This window comes from Uloborus diversus, chromosome 9, assembly GCF_026930045.1.
Source record: "Uloborus diversus isolate 005 chromosome 9, Udiv.v.3.1, whole genome shotgun sequence".
In the NCBI taxonomy this organism is placed as follows: domain Eukaryota; kingdom Metazoa; phylum Arthropoda; class Arachnida; order Araneae; family Uloboridae; genus Uloborus; species Uloborus diversus.
In genome coordinates, this window is record NC_072739.1 from 126208291 (window position 1) to 126227240 (window position 18950).

At 35.4% G+C, this 18950-nt stretch overlaps 1 protein-coding gene across 1 annotated transcript; it reads right to left on the reverse strand.

Moving 5' to 3' along the window:
• Positions 1-250: 250 nt before the first annotated feature.
• LOC129229824 (uncharacterized) lies at positions 251-11472 on the reverse strand. Its single transcript, XM_054864198.1, has 2 exons — positions 11188-11472; positions 251-1515 (listed from the first exon to the last, which is right to left on the reverse strand). Exons 1-2 carry the CDS (start codon positions 11282-11284, stop codon positions 1226-1228), a joined length of 387 nt encoding a protein of 128 aa, XP_054720173.1. The 5' UTR covers positions 11285-11472; the 3' UTR covers positions 251-1225.
• Positions 11473-18950: the final 7478 nt, after the last annotated feature.

The window sequence follows — 18950 nt, forward strand, 5'->3', positions numbered from 1 at the left end:
AATATTTCTATGTTAGTGGGAGAAGAGAGAAACTTGAATCTGAGCATTGTGCTGGGCCACTTTTGAGAATAATATTTGTAGCATCAGTGAGTTTACTTTCAATGTGGGAAGAATTCAGAAAAAAATCCCAAACAAAAGTATGGGACTTCAAAATTAGACTAAAATTTCCCTAACTTCAAAAGATAATCCGGTTCTGCTGACGATTACTTATGGATATAAAACTGTAAGGTCAGTATAGTCACACAAGACGTAAAAGAAAAATGTTTATTGAATACTGTGTCATACATCAAAATTAAAGAGAGATGAAAAAATACACTATATCACGACTGATGAACAAGGCAGTGTCATACTCAATGTCACGAAAAAATCATTTGTAACATCAATGTTGGTATCAAGAGAATCTCAATAGTTTTAATTCGTTTCAAAACAAGTTCTGAAAACTCCTATATGAATTCTTCTTCTGAACTAATAAATTCATCTAGGCTTGATCAGAATATACTTTTTAGATCAAGGAACGTGCAGAATTTTGCAGCATAAAATGGAGACGAATCGCGAGTGTATGTTTTCAAACTCATCTGCGTAACGAGTTGCTTTGAACAATCAACAACTCAACGGTGGCAGAATCTTTTCTAAGATGGTTAAGAAAAAAAAAAAAAAAATACAGAGAAATGTTACAAAGCTTGTATAGTACGACTCTTGTAAGTTGAACTCCGACTTTGGGTAATTGTGGAGCTGGGTTAAGTTGGGCTACTTTTGCAAAATATTCCAACTCAAATCCGTGCCAATAACACGTTTCTTTCCCACTGAACTTCTGAAAGCCGAAACCCTAGATCGCAGTTTAAGTAGCGACACGGGACTGCCGTTTTTTTTCCTACGTTTGCTATAATCAAGTAGCGTGTTTTGCTCCCTGATTGGATTGTGGTATATCTTGATTGTGGATGAACATTTAGCCTAAAGATGGCGGGCGTGTCGCTACTTATTCTACGATTCAGGACTTTACTCAAAACCAGGTAAACGTTGTCAAAGTCGTAGCTCAACTGCCTAGAGCCGCACTATAGAAAGTTTGAAAACAAATGCATAAAAGTTGCACAAAACCGTTGAAAATATTCCAAATTCCATTATCATTTTGGAAAACCTTCGCTTTTTGAATGGCTTCATAACACTGTCTTCGTAAAAGAAATGCTCAAGAATTTCATCTTAAACGGAAGAGCACAACATCAATCCCTCACCAAGGATACGCTCTAGCATCCGACTGGACCGGCCGGCCATATCTGGATCTCGATCTTCCGAAGGTCCACTTACGGCGTAGGACTTGATCCGGATGGCAGCAGACAAGAGGCACGTGCATATTGCTCCAGCCGCATCGGCGGGGCCTGCTTCCGGCCCGCAAGGCACGCCGGGCCGCGTAGCAACGTCGGACGTCTACACAGAGCCCTGGATCGCCTTGGTCAGTCTTGCAAGGATTGGGGTCCTCCTCAGGATATAGGAAACGGGTTGCTGGTACCCAATTTGATACTACGGGAAAGAAAGAATGGTTAGATAAGTTCAAACTAATAGTATACACGGTGTTCTAAAAATAACGATACATTTTAATGATATGCATGTTTAATGAAAGAAACGAAACAGCACAAAAAAACAAGGAACATATATCACCTTGGTAAGTTTTGCAAGGATTGGGGTTTTCCGCATGAAACGGATTACAGATATCTAATTAAAATATTATTCGGTAGAAAGAATAGTTAGATGGGCGATTCTCGAAAAAATGTCCCGTGCGTAACACGGAGTTTTTAATTTTATTCAAGTAACTATTAATTAAACTAGAAAGTCGCCAACTTGGTGACGAATTTGGCATTTTTTTTTTCATTTGGTTTTAATTTGGCCGCTGTTGGTGATATTTAGAGAGTTAACTATTGAATCAAATTAAAATTGCCAATAATGGGAAAATGACATTAAGTTGGAGTAAAAGGAAGTCATGTGACGCGCACATCAGCTCGTTAAATATTGATAAGGTAGAAGAAAAAGTATACGCCAATCACTGAAGAAACCACAACTGAATCAACTTTAGTATGACACTAAAAACTTAGTCAAAACTCCAATCTTGTCGGGGTTTTTGATCAAACGCAATGACACTTGCTTTTCTTCAATCGAGGCCGTTTTTCGTCTTCACACTTATTTTTTTACATACACCTATTACCATGCTTGAAAACTATTTAATTTTCATGCGGTGTGTGAAAGTAAAAATCATTAAATTACAAAAAAAAAAAGAAAGAAAGGACGTCGCTCTGGAAAATTAAAGAATGATAGTAGTTCACTTTCAAGAGTAATAATAGTAGTTTTAAAAAATACGTGGTTAAAGCAAAATTTGCCACCCCTGAGAAATTTGCCGCCCTAGGCAGCTGCCTACTCTGCCTATTGGGAAATTGGGACCTGTTACCAACTTCTTACAAATTTCGTTAAATTTGTTGGAAAGTTTAGTAAATTTTGTTGTAGCACCTGCAGAATAAAATATGCTCCGGTTTCCAGGGATAGCTGTTGATGTGAGAGAGGAAGGAGCTAATGTTGAAAGCATGGAACACACGAGCAGGTTTTGGAAGTGTCCGACAGATAAGGATCTTTTACTTTACAAATGGTGACCTGTTAATAAAATTATTCAGCCCCCAAAACTAATGAAAAGATGAATGTTCTCCACAGGTAATTTAAGAGACGATAACGTAGCTACGCACTCATTTAGACAAGCTGATGTGTGCATCACACGACTTCCTTTTAGGCCAATTTAATGATAATAGCGCCTTGGAATAAGCAAAGAAAAACTAAATATTTTCACCCCTAAGTTCTTGCGAACCGAAGCAAAAAAAGTTTTACACAAATTTATTGACATTATTGGCAATTTTAATGTGGTTCAGTGGTTAACTCTTTAAATATCACCATTATTGGCCAAATAAAAACCAGATTTAAAAAAAAAATGTGTAATGTTTCGCTAAGTTGGCGACAAAACATGGCGGCCAAAAGCTTGGCGATATATCGCCAAATGTTTGACAAATTATAACACCACTTGAGTTATTATTGAAATTAACAACAATTCCCCCCCCCCAAAAGGTGTAAAAGACCCCCTTAGGAACATTCGAATGCAAACAAAAGGGAAGATGCACAACTAGACCCCACTAGGAGTCTACGTACCAAATTTCAACTTTATAGGACATACCGTTTTTGAGTTATGCGAGATACATACGCACATACTTACATACACACATATGCACATACATACGTACATACGGATGCCACGAGAAAACTCGTTGTAATTAACTAGGGGATCGTCAAAACGGATATTTCGGGTGTCTGTACGTTCTAGGCATATATCCACATGTGGTCGGGTCGAAAAAAACTCAACATTCATTCGGGGGTGAGCAAAATGGAAATTAAGGTCGATTTTTGAGTGAAAAATATTTTTGCGAATACAATACTTCCTTTTTTGTAAAAGGGAGTAAAAAACGAACCATTCTGGCTCTTGGAATTTTAAAGCCTTCGACTCCTCACTTCGACTCTTCAACCCCAAAATGAGTTTGACTTCAACTCTGCTGCTCTGTTAAAAATCTTCCGGAAATTCGAAGAATTTTTTTAAATCATAATCTTTGAATGCAAGTACGGTTAAAATATTAATTCTGTTTTGCAAAAAAAAAAAAAAAAAATGTAATATGGGTTTTTGTGGGAACTATAGAAATGATAAGTTTTCAAGATTTATTTCAAACAGTCAATTAATTTAGAGTAGTAAATGTGCGTCTTTGTGAAACAAAGATGTGACCAAGCAATCAATGTATCCCCAGTTTCACCGACATTTCAAATTTCCTCCCCCCCTAACCTATGAAAAGACGAGATTGAAGCTGAAAAAAAAGGGGGAAAGGATTTCGTATCGGCAAAACTGGGGAGACTCCAAACAATCAAAGCATAAACTTGCAAAAAATTGCACACTTGATCTTCCTACTAATTCAGTGAATTATTCAAATAAATAAGTAAACTTGAATACAAAACTATTCAAAAGAATAAATGAAACAATTAATTAAATAAATTAATTCAATTCAAACAAATAAACAGTAATTTGATAATTAATGATAATAAATTTATCTTACTAATATTATATATGCGAAAGTTTGTCTGTATGGATGGATGTATGGATGTATGGATGGATGTATGGATGTTTGTTACTCTTTCACGCAAAAACTACTGAACGGATTTTGATGAAACTTTACAATAATATAGCTTATGCATCAGAATAACACATAGGGTAGTTTTCGTCCCGTTATGGGGGGCAAAATCCCCTTAGGGGGGCAATAAAACACAATTTTTGTATAAATTCTCTAATATTGGGATGAAAAAATACTTGCACATATTTACATTATATGTCCATCGAAAGCTCTGATTTTTCTGCTGAAGATGGCACCTGTTCGAAATTTCTAAGTAGAATAAAAAACGAGTTATGAGCTTTTTAGATCCATGTTCGAAGGCTTTCCTCAACTCAATACAGTATTTAGTGTATCATCTCAACTCCCTGTCGATAGCGACAATTGTTGTATTGTTGACTTTCTTTGCTTTTCGTGATTGTTCAAGGCTTTTCTCAAGTCAAATCTTGAAGTAAGATTTTTGCACAAGATTGGCAAATAATACATGATTTGGCTGATGATTTTCCATTTAAACGGAACTTTAATGTAATTAATGGTTTTTATTATTATTTATGCTGATTGAACACCTACTCATTATCCAAACAACCAGCAGATCGCCAAAATTTTTGCAGAAAGATTTCCGTAGCTGATGTATTTGGCAGTTTTTTCAACGTTGCTGTTTTTGAAGCCGAAGAATACGTCATAATGTTTCTCAGTTTTCACCATGTAAACAAAATATCGCCAATCAAAGAATTTTCAAAAGACTTTTTTTACTGTGTTAAATAATCCAGCAACTAAATTAGGCAAATCCATAAACGGCACAAAAACTTCCATTAAGTTTCCTTTTTGCACAATTTCAAACAATCACCAAATTTTATTACTTATTTTGGTAACATTTCGGATGAAACTGTTTAGCGCCATTTTATGGTGACCAAAAATATCTCAGCATCTGGCGACGATATCTCTGTAACGAAAATTAATATCATATCGTTTTAGAAAGTAAGGAAAGAATGGGGGAGCATCATCGAAGGTACCCCGAACCGACTTTCGCAAATTTGGTAAAATCGCACCAAGAGCCACAATGATTGAAATTTCCCGAAATAACTAAAGCAAGTATAAGGGGATTAGGAGCGCAGCTACTTTTTTTAAATCACTTCGTACTTCATTAGCCATACACAGAAGGTTTTAGACTCCATGTTAAAAAAAAAAAAGTATCAAAAGATTAATCTTTTTAAACATGAGAAGATTAATTTCATGTTTTTTAAATTTGTATATGCTTAAATATAGTGCTTTCGTTTCTAAATCAATACTACTTTGTTCTTTATTCTTATTGCTATTTTAGTTTTATGGGTAAGGAAGAAACTCGATTTTTAATCACGTCAAAAAGATGTGTTTTAAATTCTTTCACTTAAAACAGAAAACAAAAGCAAGTAACGATTTTTTCTAAAAATTATTACTGACCCAGGCAACGCCGGGTATTTTTGCTAGTTACTTATAAGAAATAAATGAATTGATTAATACTAAATTTAATAATTAATGATGCTGATACTTTAATTAAATCTTATTTAATTAAAATTTGTTGAGAAAATAAATAAACAAAAATAATAAAAAGTAAAAAAAGTGAATAAAACAATGAAAAAATATGATCTTAATAATACTTTTTGAGAAGGCGAACTTGGATTTTATTTATTTCACTTTCAGTGTCTCTCGTCATAAGAATAGCCAAACGTTTCTGACTGGCTAAATAGGGAAAAACTGAACGTTTTTTGCATATCTAAAGCTTCTATCAAAAACTATAATAAATATGATTACAAGATAATCGCTACTATTATTTTGGACAACTTTTAAATTATCAGCTGAAAGAGGTCTAATCGTATTAACGTGGATTATGTACCAAGAATTGTATCTTATGGTCATAATAATGTTTTTTACTTCCTTTCACAAAAAAGTAAGTATTGTATTAACAAAAAAATTTTCACTCAAAAATCGACCTTAATTTCCATTTTGCTCACACCCAAATAAATGTTAAGTTTTTTTTTTTCGACTCGACCACACGTAGAGAAGTACCTAAGAACGTATAGACACGCGAAATATCCATTTTAACGATTCCCGAGTTAGTTACAACGAGTTTTCTCGTGACATATGTATGTACGTATGTATGTATGTGCGTATATGCGTATGTATGTCGCATAACTAAAGAACGGTATGTCCTAGAAAGTTGAAACTTGGTACGTAGACTCCTAGTGGGATCTAGTTGTGCACCTTCCCTTTTGATTGCATTCGGGTGTTTCTAAAGGGGTCTTTTGCTCCTTTTCGGGGGGAAATCATTGTTAATTTCGATGTAAACTCAAGTGATGTTATAACTTGGCAGACACTTGGCGATATATCGTCAGTCTTTTGGTCGGAAGATTTTGTTGCCAATTGGCGACAAATTTGGCGGATTTTTTTTTCTTTAAATATGTTTCAAATTGGTCACTGTTTGTGATATTTAGAATGTAAACTATTGAATCACATGAAAATTGTCAGTAATGGGGTAATGACATTAAATTGGAGTAAAAGGAAGTCATGTGATGCACACATCAGTTCGTTTGAATACTAAAAAACGGTAGATAAATTTAATGTTCAGGTGTTGCAAAAATAGACTTTTTATTATGTTCTTCAAGTTTTAAACAGTTGAAGAGAAGTACTTTAATGTAACAGTAAATGAGGAGACTTCACTCCATAAATGTTTCCGAATTTTCATCCTAATTTTGAATGACTCTTCAAGTTGCTGCTGATCTTCATCTCGCGATCTAAGAATTCCTTTCCCCCCTGTTTTTAAGAATCGATCATCTACAGCAGGGTTTCTCAATCTTTTGTGATTATGTCCTCCGTTTGACCACCAAACTTTTTCGTGAAACTTCTCACGTATGATATAAATATTGTTACAAATTTTGTAAATTATAATTATTTTTATGTTTATACATGATTAATTTGTTGCAATCTTGCTAAATTTAGAGTTTATTCTATGAGTTTTCGCTCAAAATTGCCTCAGTTCTTGAAACTTTACCTGTATGTTACTTTGTCTACTATGCATCATTTAAAGCTGCGCTTGTGAAATTGGCTAGAAATTTAAGAGATGTGTCCAAGTTGGCATCATTTTTGACAGCTTATTTCTTAAATTTCTTGTCAAGTATGTTTAAGTTGCTACTATCTATTCAACTAGGTATATAAGCATTAGAGTATCCTTAAAAAAATGAAAGTCAATTTTTTAAATAGCACATCCACTCAATTTTTCCTTTCATGTCAAAACAATTGTAAACGAGCTGATGTGCATCACACGACTTCCTTTTACTTCAATCTAATGTCATTTTCCCATTACTGGCAATTTTAATGTGATTCAATAGTTTACTCTCTAAATATCACAAACAATGGCCAAATTGAAACCAGATTTAAAAAAAAAAATCGCCAAGTTAGCGACAAAACTTAGCGACCAAAAAACTGGTAATATATATCGTCAAGTGTCCGTCAAATTACAACACCGCTTGAGATTACATCGAAACTAACAATGATTCCCCCCCCCAAAAAAGGTGCAAAAGACACCTTTAGAAACAACCGAATGCAACCAAAAGGAGAGGTGAACAACTAGACCCTACTAGGAGTCTACGTACCGAATTTCAACTTTCTAGGACACACCGTTTTTGAGTTATGCGACATATATACGCACATACGTACTTACAGACGTCACGAGAAAACTTGTTGTAATTAATTCTGGAATCGTTAAAATGGATATTTCGCGTGTCTATACGTTCTTAGGCACTTATCCACGTGTGGTCGAGTCGAAAAAAAAAAAAAAAAACCTCAACATTCATTCGGGGGTGAGTTACTTCCTTTTACAAAAAAGGAAGTATTGTATTCGCGAAAATATTTTCACTCAAAAATCGGCCTTAATTTCTATTTTGCTCACCCCCAAATGAATGTTGGGATTGTTTTTCGACTCAACCACACGTGGATATATGCCGAGGAACGTACAGACACCCGAAATATCCATTTTGACTATATTTTGACTTTAGTTGTGCACCTTCCCTTTTGGTTGCATTCGGATGTTCCTAAAGGGGGTCTTTTGCATCTTTTTGGAGGAAATCATTGTTAATTTCGATGTAAACTCAAGTGGTGTTATAATTTGGTGGACACTTGGCAATATATCGCCAGTCTTTTGGTCGCCAAGTTTTGTCGCCAATTTGGCGACAAATTTGGCGATTTTTTTTTCTTTTTTTTGAATCTGGTTTTGATTTGACCACTGTTGGTGATGTTTAGAGAATAAACTATTGAATCACATTAAAATTGGAAATAATGGGAAAATGACTAACTCTAATTTGAATTCTGAAACTTTGAATTCAAATTATGGTTTTCGCAATCACGAGTTGCGACAAGACCCTACTCATTGGATTTATTGTTTCTTGAAACGGCTCCTCCCTTTCCCACAGGAATATCCCCCCTCCTGGATGGTTACGTGTGTACAGTTGAGTGTGTGTGTGTATAGGCTTACGTGTGTGTACGTAGGCGTGTGCATGTGTGTAAAGGCGCGGGCATGTGTGAGTTCGTATGTGTATGAGCATGCGTGTGTAGGACATGGACGCCACCGCCCAGCAGAAGTGTATTTTGGGGGACAGTGCTCAGGACCAGAGGAGCCGCGCTGGTAGGCCCCTGGTCCAAGCTGAAAAAGGAACCCCCACATCAAGTGAGAACAATAAGCAATCGTGATTGCTCAAAAAAAAAAAAAAAAACTTTTTTTTAGAAATTCGAAATTTTATGTTGATAAAACGCTGCTCCTTTTCCCCACATGTTCCACAAAAACATTTATTCAAATTAAAAAACATTTAGGCATCCCACACCAGGCCAAATATTTAAAATTTTTCATCAAAAAAAAATTTTTTTTCTTACTTTTTTTTAAATGTAAGGTAAGTCTAAAGAAATTATCAAGCTGAAAAATATAAACAGTAAAGTAGGAAATTAGCGTTAAATAGATACTTGTGCTCTCTTTGCAATATTTAAGAGTCTCCCACATAGGTCTCAGAGATGTGGATTTTTTCAAGTTTAAGTTAAAATTTTTCACTTCAAATTATTATTTTTTTTTTTTTTATTATTCATTTGCAAAATTTTGATTTGAAAGTGTTCCCTAATAAGGTTTTAATTTTAGATTTTATTTTAATTTATGTGTAATTTTTTTAAAGGATAAATTTAAAAATTCATTTTTTTGAAGAAAGGTATAAATATTAAGCCTCTTGCTGGACATTTGAATATTTTTTTATTGGGATAGATAATTTTGTAGAATACATTTGGAGATATTGGGGCAATGTTTATCAACATGACATTTCGAACTTAAATAAAAAGTTTTTTTTCAATTTTCACTAGCACACAGTGCTGGGTTCACACTTTCAGACGCAAGTCGGCACAAGGGTTACTGTTGCTCATAAGTTCATATTATATGAAACTTTTTTTACAATTGTTTCGACAAAAAAGAGAAAAATATAAGAGGGTTAGCGATTTGAAAAATCAATTTTCATTTTTTCTTGGGACACCCTAATAAGATACGAAGAAACAGTTGAATTTTTCTCCAGCCCAACAATATGCAAAATGACACAAGGTCTCGGAGGCCAAATATGGTGTTAAAAAAGGCGAAATGCTCATTACTTCTTCGAGTCTTAGTTTTTAGAAAGCTTCTATCGTTTTGAAGAATCTTCTGAAGTAAATCAACAGTAAGTTTTTTTTTTTGTAATTAAAACATTTTTATTGAATTCTTCCTCGGATTTCATTGATCAGTTTTTGTATTTTAACAATGAGGTCGTTTCCAAAATTTTAAAAGTATATTTTTCTGAAAGAGCATTCTTAAAATCATGGAATTTGATTATTTTAAAAATAATTTGACCAAGTTTAATATTTTATAAAAATTATTTTCATCGATGCGAAGGTCTTTTTTACGCTTCGTGCACTTGACACCACACGTAAATAAATGCCTTTCACTGATGCCATTAGCGCCGTGCGTAATATTTAATTCGCTTCTTTATTCACATTTACTAGCAACGATATGGTTGATAGCAAGCGCAGAGCGCAATATTTTATTCTCTTCTGAATTGTCATAACCTGGAACCGCAGTAGACAGCAAGCGTAAATATTCAGGGCGCCAGTGGAGTGCGCGCCAAAGCGCATCACTTACGACGTCATAAAGATTACGCCTTAATTGAAAAATCGGACATTTAAAAAAAGTTAATTAAAAATTAAACGTTTTAAGAATAAAAGCTTTTCCTCGCTCCATGTTTTTTTTTTTTGCTTATTCTATCAACTTCAGTGATTAAAAGTAGTACTTTTGACTGATAAAAACAACCTCATTTTCTTGTTTACCATTTTTCCTTTTCCCGCTTTCAAAAACACTTTTCTACCAGTTTTTAAAATATATTTTTTGATTTCTTGGTCGCTTCTCTTGCGTTGAAGACTCTTCTGAAGTGAATTGAAAGTTTAGCATTCCTTTTCGCAGTTAATACACTGTTATTATATGCTTTTTTTAGATTTAAGAAGTCAGTTTTATATTATTTCTCCATTTTTTTTAATCTAACATTTTTTTCGAGCATGCATCTCTAACATAGCATCGAGCTATTTGAACGTCATTCTTAAAATAAAAATCCTTTTCAATTTTTTACCTGGGTTAAAGGAGCGCTTGTCCCATCCTTTGCATGCGCCAGAAAAAAAGTTTTCCCTCGTACTGTGAAATTATCACAATGTGAGACTTACGTTCCTCTGGCTCTGAGGTACAAAAACAAGTATTACAGATGATTTTGGGGGGGGGGGGGGAGCGGGGTGCATGGACCCCCCAACAACTCTCTCCTTGCATCCGCCCTGGTTCTACCAAATATTTTTTTCTAACTACAACACTGCTTTTTCACACATAACATTTGAAAGGGTTAACAAACATTTAAATATTAAATTGATCAACAACAACTGAACAACAAGTTCGAATGAAACAGCACGAGAGAATCAATAAAAACCTGTTTCTCACCTGGTTCTTCCTTGTCTCTGAGCCTGCCGACGAGGACAGCACAACACTGCACCAACAAACACGCAAGCAAACACACAATGCTAAATTTTCGAACCATCACGCTTGAGTGGTGGCTCAAGTCTAAAGCATCCTATATTTGATGTTCTTTAAAGTGAGGACTGTGATGAGGCCAGCAGCCATGCGACGAATTGTCGAATTCGAAAGAGGGGAGGGGGGACGACTTGGATGGTTGGAACTTACGGTGTTTGTGAATCTGATGAGAATGGAAAAGTGTGCGAGAGAGTGATTGTGGTGTCACGTGACTCGTTGCTGACCCTGGAACGGGAGGAGACATACCTGTCTTCTTTCGTCATGAGTACGTTGAAAAGCGAGTGAAATCGAAACACGCCCGGTTTTTCGACGCGAAGAATCGCGGCGTTTTTGATTTGGAATTTTAATTCGAAAAAATAAAAAAGCTCCCTTTCTCCATGATTTGTTATTAGATTGAAATAACTCACTATAATGGGTTTGGCTCTTTTTTTTATTATTTGAGGCAGCAGAACAATGGATATCTCACGGTCAAGGTTTTTTGTGGGGTGGAGAAAATTAGATTTGTTACGGTCAGAATTAGAAAATTAGTGATTTGGATTCGTCACTTTCTACTGTTTTGTCCGTAATGGCAGGAAATAGAAAACATGTTTTTTTTTTCTTTAGTACTGTAGAAGCACTTATTTTCGTACTTCTTAAAATTTTCGCAATCCGTCATATTTGCGAAAGTTAAGCCACGTGAAATATTTTTTCGCGGCAGATTTTTCATGTTCATTTAAAATTCGCAAAATATTCAGCTAGTGAAATCACTGATATCCTCGTTTTCGTGAAAATTATGGCTCGCGAAAATAAGTGCTTTTACAATACGAGGCTTTAAAAAAAAAAACCTTTCAAATTAACCCTTCTTCTAAAAATTTCAATGCTGCTGTTTGCGCCATAGATCCCGTTATATGTTACTTTCATTAATTTTATTGGAATATGAGAGGGAGATATTTTTATATAAAAAAATACTTCCGATTTTGTTCAAATTTATGAATTTGACGCATATCAGGATATACACAGCGAAACATGATCTCCAACGCGCTTAAGTTTTGCTTGGGCTACAAGGTGTTCGGGCATGGTGGAGTTAAAGAGAGACTTAAGGGGTCTAAGCTCCCGTTGAAATATGATTAACGCCCTCACAGAAAAAAAAAAGACTTCTTTCTTTATGTGACTATCTTAAATAGTTATTTTCGTTTTTCCTTCTAATAACAATAAAAAATTTCTTTTTGATCAGCATTTGAACATGCTACGAGGCTTTTATTTTTTTCTCATGTATTCCTAATATTTTCTCATTGTCCGTTGATTGTTAACAGTGCTGGAACATTTTCCCCCCAGGGAGAGCCCTTAAAGCCTCTCACTTCCCCTAACGTCAACAAATGTAGCCTTAAAGTGCATTATTAGTCCTTCAAAATTTTGATTTTTTAAACTCATTTACTATTAAGATTATTTTTTTGAAGCAGAGTACTCCTCCTCCCCCCCCCCCCCGTTCCCCAAGTGTCTGAAGCTTAAAATTTCGTTTTTAAAACTACAGCTTAAAATGTCCTTTCCGAACCTCAATTTAAAAAAACTTTCGGTGGTGGGTCCCCGAACTGCCATCCTTTCCCTAATTTTAGGTCGAAAGACAGCCTAAAATTAGATAAGTCGTTCAGATTTCAATTTAGAAGATTTTTCGAAGGAGATTGCTACAGCTCCCCTCTAAAGAAAGCCTAAAATTACTTTTTGGTAAAATTTCAGAAGACTTCCTGGAGTACCCCCCTCCCCTTTCCAAACATACTCTTTAAATTGATTTCATTTTGAAAAACAATCTTGTGGGAACCTCCTGTTCCCACCCTCTTTCTTCTACTGTTACCAAACAATAACTTCTCTTATGGTGACTTTAGGGCATCCCTTAACGACACCAAAAGATAGCCCAAAATTGCCATTTCAAACTTCAAATTCCGGAGAGAGGACACTGATTTTTACAACAACACCTAAGATAGCTTACAATTTCCTTTCCGCCAATTTTCGTGGGAGAGTCCCCCAAATAATTTTCTTCCAAAGATAGCCAAAAATTGACTTCAGTCTCGAAAAACACATCGAGAGCGATACTCCTCACAATTCCCCCATGATTACCAGAAATAGTCTTAAATGGGGTCGTTTCCGAAATTTTAAAAGTATTTTTTTTTCTGAAAAAGCATGCTTAAAAACATAGGATCTGACCATTTTTAAATAATTTGTTTAAGTTTAATATTTTTAAAAAATTACTTAAATCGGTGCGCTTTTGTATTTTAAGTTTCCGCCGATGACATCACAAATGATGAAATGCCATTCAATGTTGCCACTCAGAGTGCAAAATATTTAATTCGCATCTTTACCCACGTGTATTGGCAACGATATGGTTGATAGCAAGCGTAGAGCGCAATTTTAATTCGCTTCTTGATTATCATGACGTGGAAATGCGGAAGAAAGATGCGCCAAATAGCACCATTTGTGACGTCATCAAGACCACGCCTTGTTTGAAAAATTGGACATTTTAAAAAATTAATTAAAAAATAACTGTTGGGAAAATGAAAATATTTTCTGTCACAATGTTTTTATTTTTTATTTTTTTGCTTATTCTATCAATTTCAGTGACTAAAAGTACTACTTTTGACTGAAGGAAACAACCCCATTGCGTTTTTAAGTCTTCAGTTTAAAAACATTTTCGAAAAAACCTGCCTCCCTTCCTCGGCGTCTGTGAAGGTGACCTATAATTTCGTTTTTCAGAGTCAAACATCTGCACTTCGAACAAGAGCCCTCGACCTTATTATGTTATCAACGATTACCTGAAGTTAACTTCAGTCTTGAGAGAGAAAAAAAAGAAAGAGAATATCCTCTTTTTTTTTCCAACATTACCGGAAGCTGCCTAAAAGTGCTATATTTGATGTCAATTTTGAAAATGTTTCTGGGGGGAGGGGCCTAGACACACCCTTTTCTCGATCTCGTTACACTGCTCAAGATTGACTAAAACTTTTTCTAAGTTTTCAATTGGAAAAATATCTGCACCCTGTCTCCAACCACCTCTTCTGACTGTCTACAATACAAACTGTATATAATAGTATGATTTTGAATTTCAACTTCCGTGCCTCTGCTTTCTAACATTTATTTCCATTTCTAATGTGCATGTTTTTTATGTTCATGTAAAGACTGTTATGATCAAAAAAAAAAAAAAAGAATCCAATCCAAGGGAAAACTGGTTGCGTTAGTGGTGTACGTACAGTACCCTGATTAAACTATTGATGTGTTTTACAGCATCGTCTGGCATTTTGACAGCTTTTGTAACTTCTACTTCTCAATTTCACGATAAAAATGGCTTTTTGGCAAGAAAGAATCAATTTTTTTTTCGAACGCATTTCTATTTGACAAACTTAATATTTGGATCCAGAAAACTTCAAAGTACTTGAGACTCAACAGCTGTTTTATTTATTACGAGTTGTTTCAATCACGTACACGGAGACATAGTATGTAAATTATATTGATAACGTGTTCTTTTAAAGTTTTAAAATTCAAAGGGGAAGAAAAATGATAATTTGTAATGATTGGTAGTCGTCAAGAAATGGGATGGTTTTCTAGAACGGCTGGCATTCAAATCGTGATTGAAAGATGAAATATGGAATGGCCTTGCTTGTCAGGGCGTCTGGAAGAACTCTTTCAAAGAAAAGTGGCTTAGTTGTGAGCACAAGTTGTGTGCAATAAAATCGAACTTTTTCTATTTTTCATAAATGAACATTTTTATGCGTTTATTCAAGGTATGGGTAATATTTCTTAAAGAAAGGTAATTTTGGCATCATTTTACTATTTTTTTCTGTTACAATGATTATCTTTTTGTTGCTTTTAATCGACGTTTCAATTTTAAACGTAGTCTGTCCTGTAGTATTTTAAAGTTTTTGGATTATCGAGAGATGGCTAGATTTGCCGACACATTTTCCAATTTTAGCTGTTGACAGAAATTGGATTCTTGAACCAGTTGGAATTATTTCAGCAACTGTTACGAACCTCAATTACCTTCAAATGAACTAAAAATTTCAATCTCAAAGCATAAAATACCAATAAAAAAAACAGAATGGTAGCTTGTAGAAAGAAGCTAAATTTGTGTTTTCCTATTTGTAGCTAATGATTCAATATTGCTGTAATACAAGAGTTAAGCTTTATTAAAACGAAATGGTGCTACCTGCCATCGATAATCAAATTCAACTGAGGGAAAAAGGATTAAATTAAACTATTTTTGTACATATATACAGATTGCACAAAATATCATAATTCAAAAGGGGGGAGCATAGTTAAATCAAAGTGGGAGGTGGCAATTGACAAAAAGTCATATGGAATTCTAGCACATTGTGCTTTTCTGGAAGTTCAGAGGCATCTGATCTACACTATATTTTACAGAACGTTGCACATAGCTAAGCTTCTTTTCTTAGAAATTTAGTTTTCAGAAAGATTGCTTCACCTTTTCCTTTATTCATGTCAACTTATTCCTGAGCATTTCAAACCAATTATTTGAGCGTCAAAAGCCGAGCTGGAGCGAACAATAGCCAACAACTATTTGAGCGTCAAAAGATTAAGTGACGAAGCTTTAATTTTGTAAATAAAGCATGGAAACTAAACTATTTCATTAATTGTAACCCAAATAAATTTCATCTTATTTTACAGTTGTAAAAAATAACACTTTTTTTTCCTCAGAATGTGGCAAAATTCTGTTTCCCCTTCGTCTGTTTAATATTACACGCTGCCTAAAGGGCAGTCCATTTGGAACTGTAAATATTGGTACTTTTTAGAACTGTATAACTGTTCGAACAATAACACACATCCAGAAGAAAAATTGTCATAAGTCAAAAACAGAAAATTTTAAGACAGGGAAAATAAATTAATTTTGTCGAAAATAATTGGTTGTGTGATGCAGCCAAATAATGGATCAATTTTGAAAACATTTCGGTTCTCTTGTAAGCTTCTAACCATAAAGTTCCTAAAAAAAGTTCCTTTTTGATTAATCATGGCTTCGGAACTTGTTTAAACCGACGGAATTTTGACTTTTTGAATTCATCCAGTATTCTTCTAGGTAAGAGATGTGTTCACAAGCATTAGATTCATCCTTCTCTAGACTTGCACCACTATTCGTGGCATTTTCTTCGAAATATTCAGACATTTTCTTGCTGATGAGGGGCAATTCCGTCTTTCAGGTGCATGCCAAGGTTAGAGATCGGAGTTAAAATCTTGCCCTTGAACTTAGGGCGCAGTTTTGTTTGAAGAACGCCAATTCTCGCATCCGCCCTCGCACAAACAAAAGCTTCTCTTTTCTCCAAGAAGTCAACCTCATTAACCACCTTGCGCGAAAACAGTGGCGAACATGAATAAAAGCGGACCCGGTATTCTTTACTGAAACATGGTTTCGTTCTGCTTCAGCGGAATCTTTCTTTTCCTTCGTAGTGTAGGTAGGGCCATCTTTCGAAAACAAAACGTCAAGCTGTTTCAAATTAAGATTTATAGAGGTGTTAAATTTCTTTTCTTCCCGAACACACAACAAAGCAACTGATTGTAAAGAATATAATTGGACGAAGCGTGCTTTTAATTGCGCAAACTAGTTAAATAAACTACAAGTGGTCCCTTTACCTACCCTATCAGTAAGATGCAAACTGAATATTGATTACACTACTAGAAATTACGCAAGGTCCAACAGTGAATCGAGCAATAAATAAATAATTAGCTTTGTTTACCTGAAACACACAAAAAAATTCCGTAAACATATACGGTACTCCATGAGGATTAATTCGAAATGGACTTGATCCACTTTTACCATTGAATCCCTCGTATAAGCAATTAGTTTTTGAGCTCAATAAAAAAAAAAAAAAAAGCATCTCCCTCTGAAGATCTCCTTTATGATTAATTCTAAAAATCTTCATCAGTACAGGTACGATAGCATAAAAACAAATTTTAAAAAAACTAATTTGAATTCTGAAATTTTGAATTCAAATTATGATTCTCGCAATCACGAGTTTAGGCAGGACCATACTCATTGGAGTTATTGTTTCTAGAAACGGCCCTTGTTCCCTCAAGCCTGCCCCTCCTCCTGGGTGGTTACGTGTGTATAGTTGTGTTTGTGTTGTGTGCAGGCATGTGTATATGTAGGTGTGCATATGTAGGCTAGGCTTGTGTGTGTGTGCGTATACTTGCATGTATGAACGTAGGCGTAAGTGTATGTGTGTAGAGGCGGGTGTGTGTGTGTGTCAGCGAGTATGTGCGTCAGTGTGTATGTGTGCAATGGCGTCCGCGCATGTGAGTGTGTATGAGCTTGCGTGTGTGTGGGGCATGCACACCACCGGATTCCGGGGGACAGTGATGAGGACCAGAGGAGGCACGCCTGCAGAGGCCGATGGGCGGTGGTTCTGCAGAGGCCACCGTGATTGTTCACTGTGAGAAATTATTAGCGGCATGTGAATTGTTTATTAAATAAAATATTATTTTCGGCAAATTTTGCGAAATTCGAAACTTTTCTGTGGTAACCCTAACAGTGCAGGAATGAAAAATTCGTTCAAAAATGGCTAAACTTAAGCTGATGCGTCGGCCTACTGCGTAGTTTTCGCAATCCTACCAGGTTAAGTTTGCCGAAACTATAGTTTACAAAATATAACTAGAAAGAGAGCCCAGGTGCCTCCATCTGGTGGGAAACTGGACGCCAAAATTCCCTGCGCCATCCACATCCACGCCTTAACGGTGGCAGATGAAAGACAGGATGCTGGATGCCGTATCGGGAGATCGCATTAGATCTGCAAAAGGCTAAATACTTCAAACGCCAAAAAAAAAAAAAAAACCCTTCATATTCTTGTAGTGAATGCTTGCGGCTAACGCTTATAACCGTTTCACATAAACAAATGAAAGTTAGGTACTAGCGAGCAAAGAGTAGTTATAGTGAGTTCAGACAGAGTTCTAAAACTGAATAAAGCTGTATATTATTTCAAATTAGATATTGCTTTAGAAAAGTTTATAAAAGGTTATTTTGCAGAAACAAAACGTCCTGTAACTAGTAACCTAACAAGAGGCTTAGGTCAAAGGTGTTGAAAAATAGTTTCATGCGGCAAGAATCATAGTTCAATTTTTAACTGAGATGAAACCACGTGCCTGTTTCCTGATGACATGAAAATGGAATGTTGTTATTTTCTCAGTTGCAGTCAGGCAGATAGTTACCTCGAAGATGTTCAAAGCTTACGAGGCGTCCCGGACCAAATCGTTCGGGCGTACGAGTACGAACCCCTACCTCCAGTTCAAGTGGGATGCCATCAACTACGCCAACCACAGATATAACGTTAAAACAGGTGCGGTTTGTTGTGTCTTCAGGGGCACACGTAACTTGCTACATTTGATTCTGGGGAAGATTTTGATTTCTGGGAAATTGGCGATCTTTATCTATTAGCGCCAAGTGTTTGTCACCAATTAATCAGCCAGAATGCTTTTCCTTTGCATACGATTTTTTCGGGAACTACTTTGATATACCCCCCCAAATCGGAAATTTGGCGACTTTTTTTGTTTTTGTTGACACAAAACTTTGTTGCCACAAAAATTGTTGCCACAAAACTTTTAAAAAAAAACTCAAAAAATGGTACAAAATACAAGAAAATACTAAATTTGGCAACAGCAAAAACCTAAAAGCTGAAAAAACCTAAATTGGCAACACCAAAATAAGA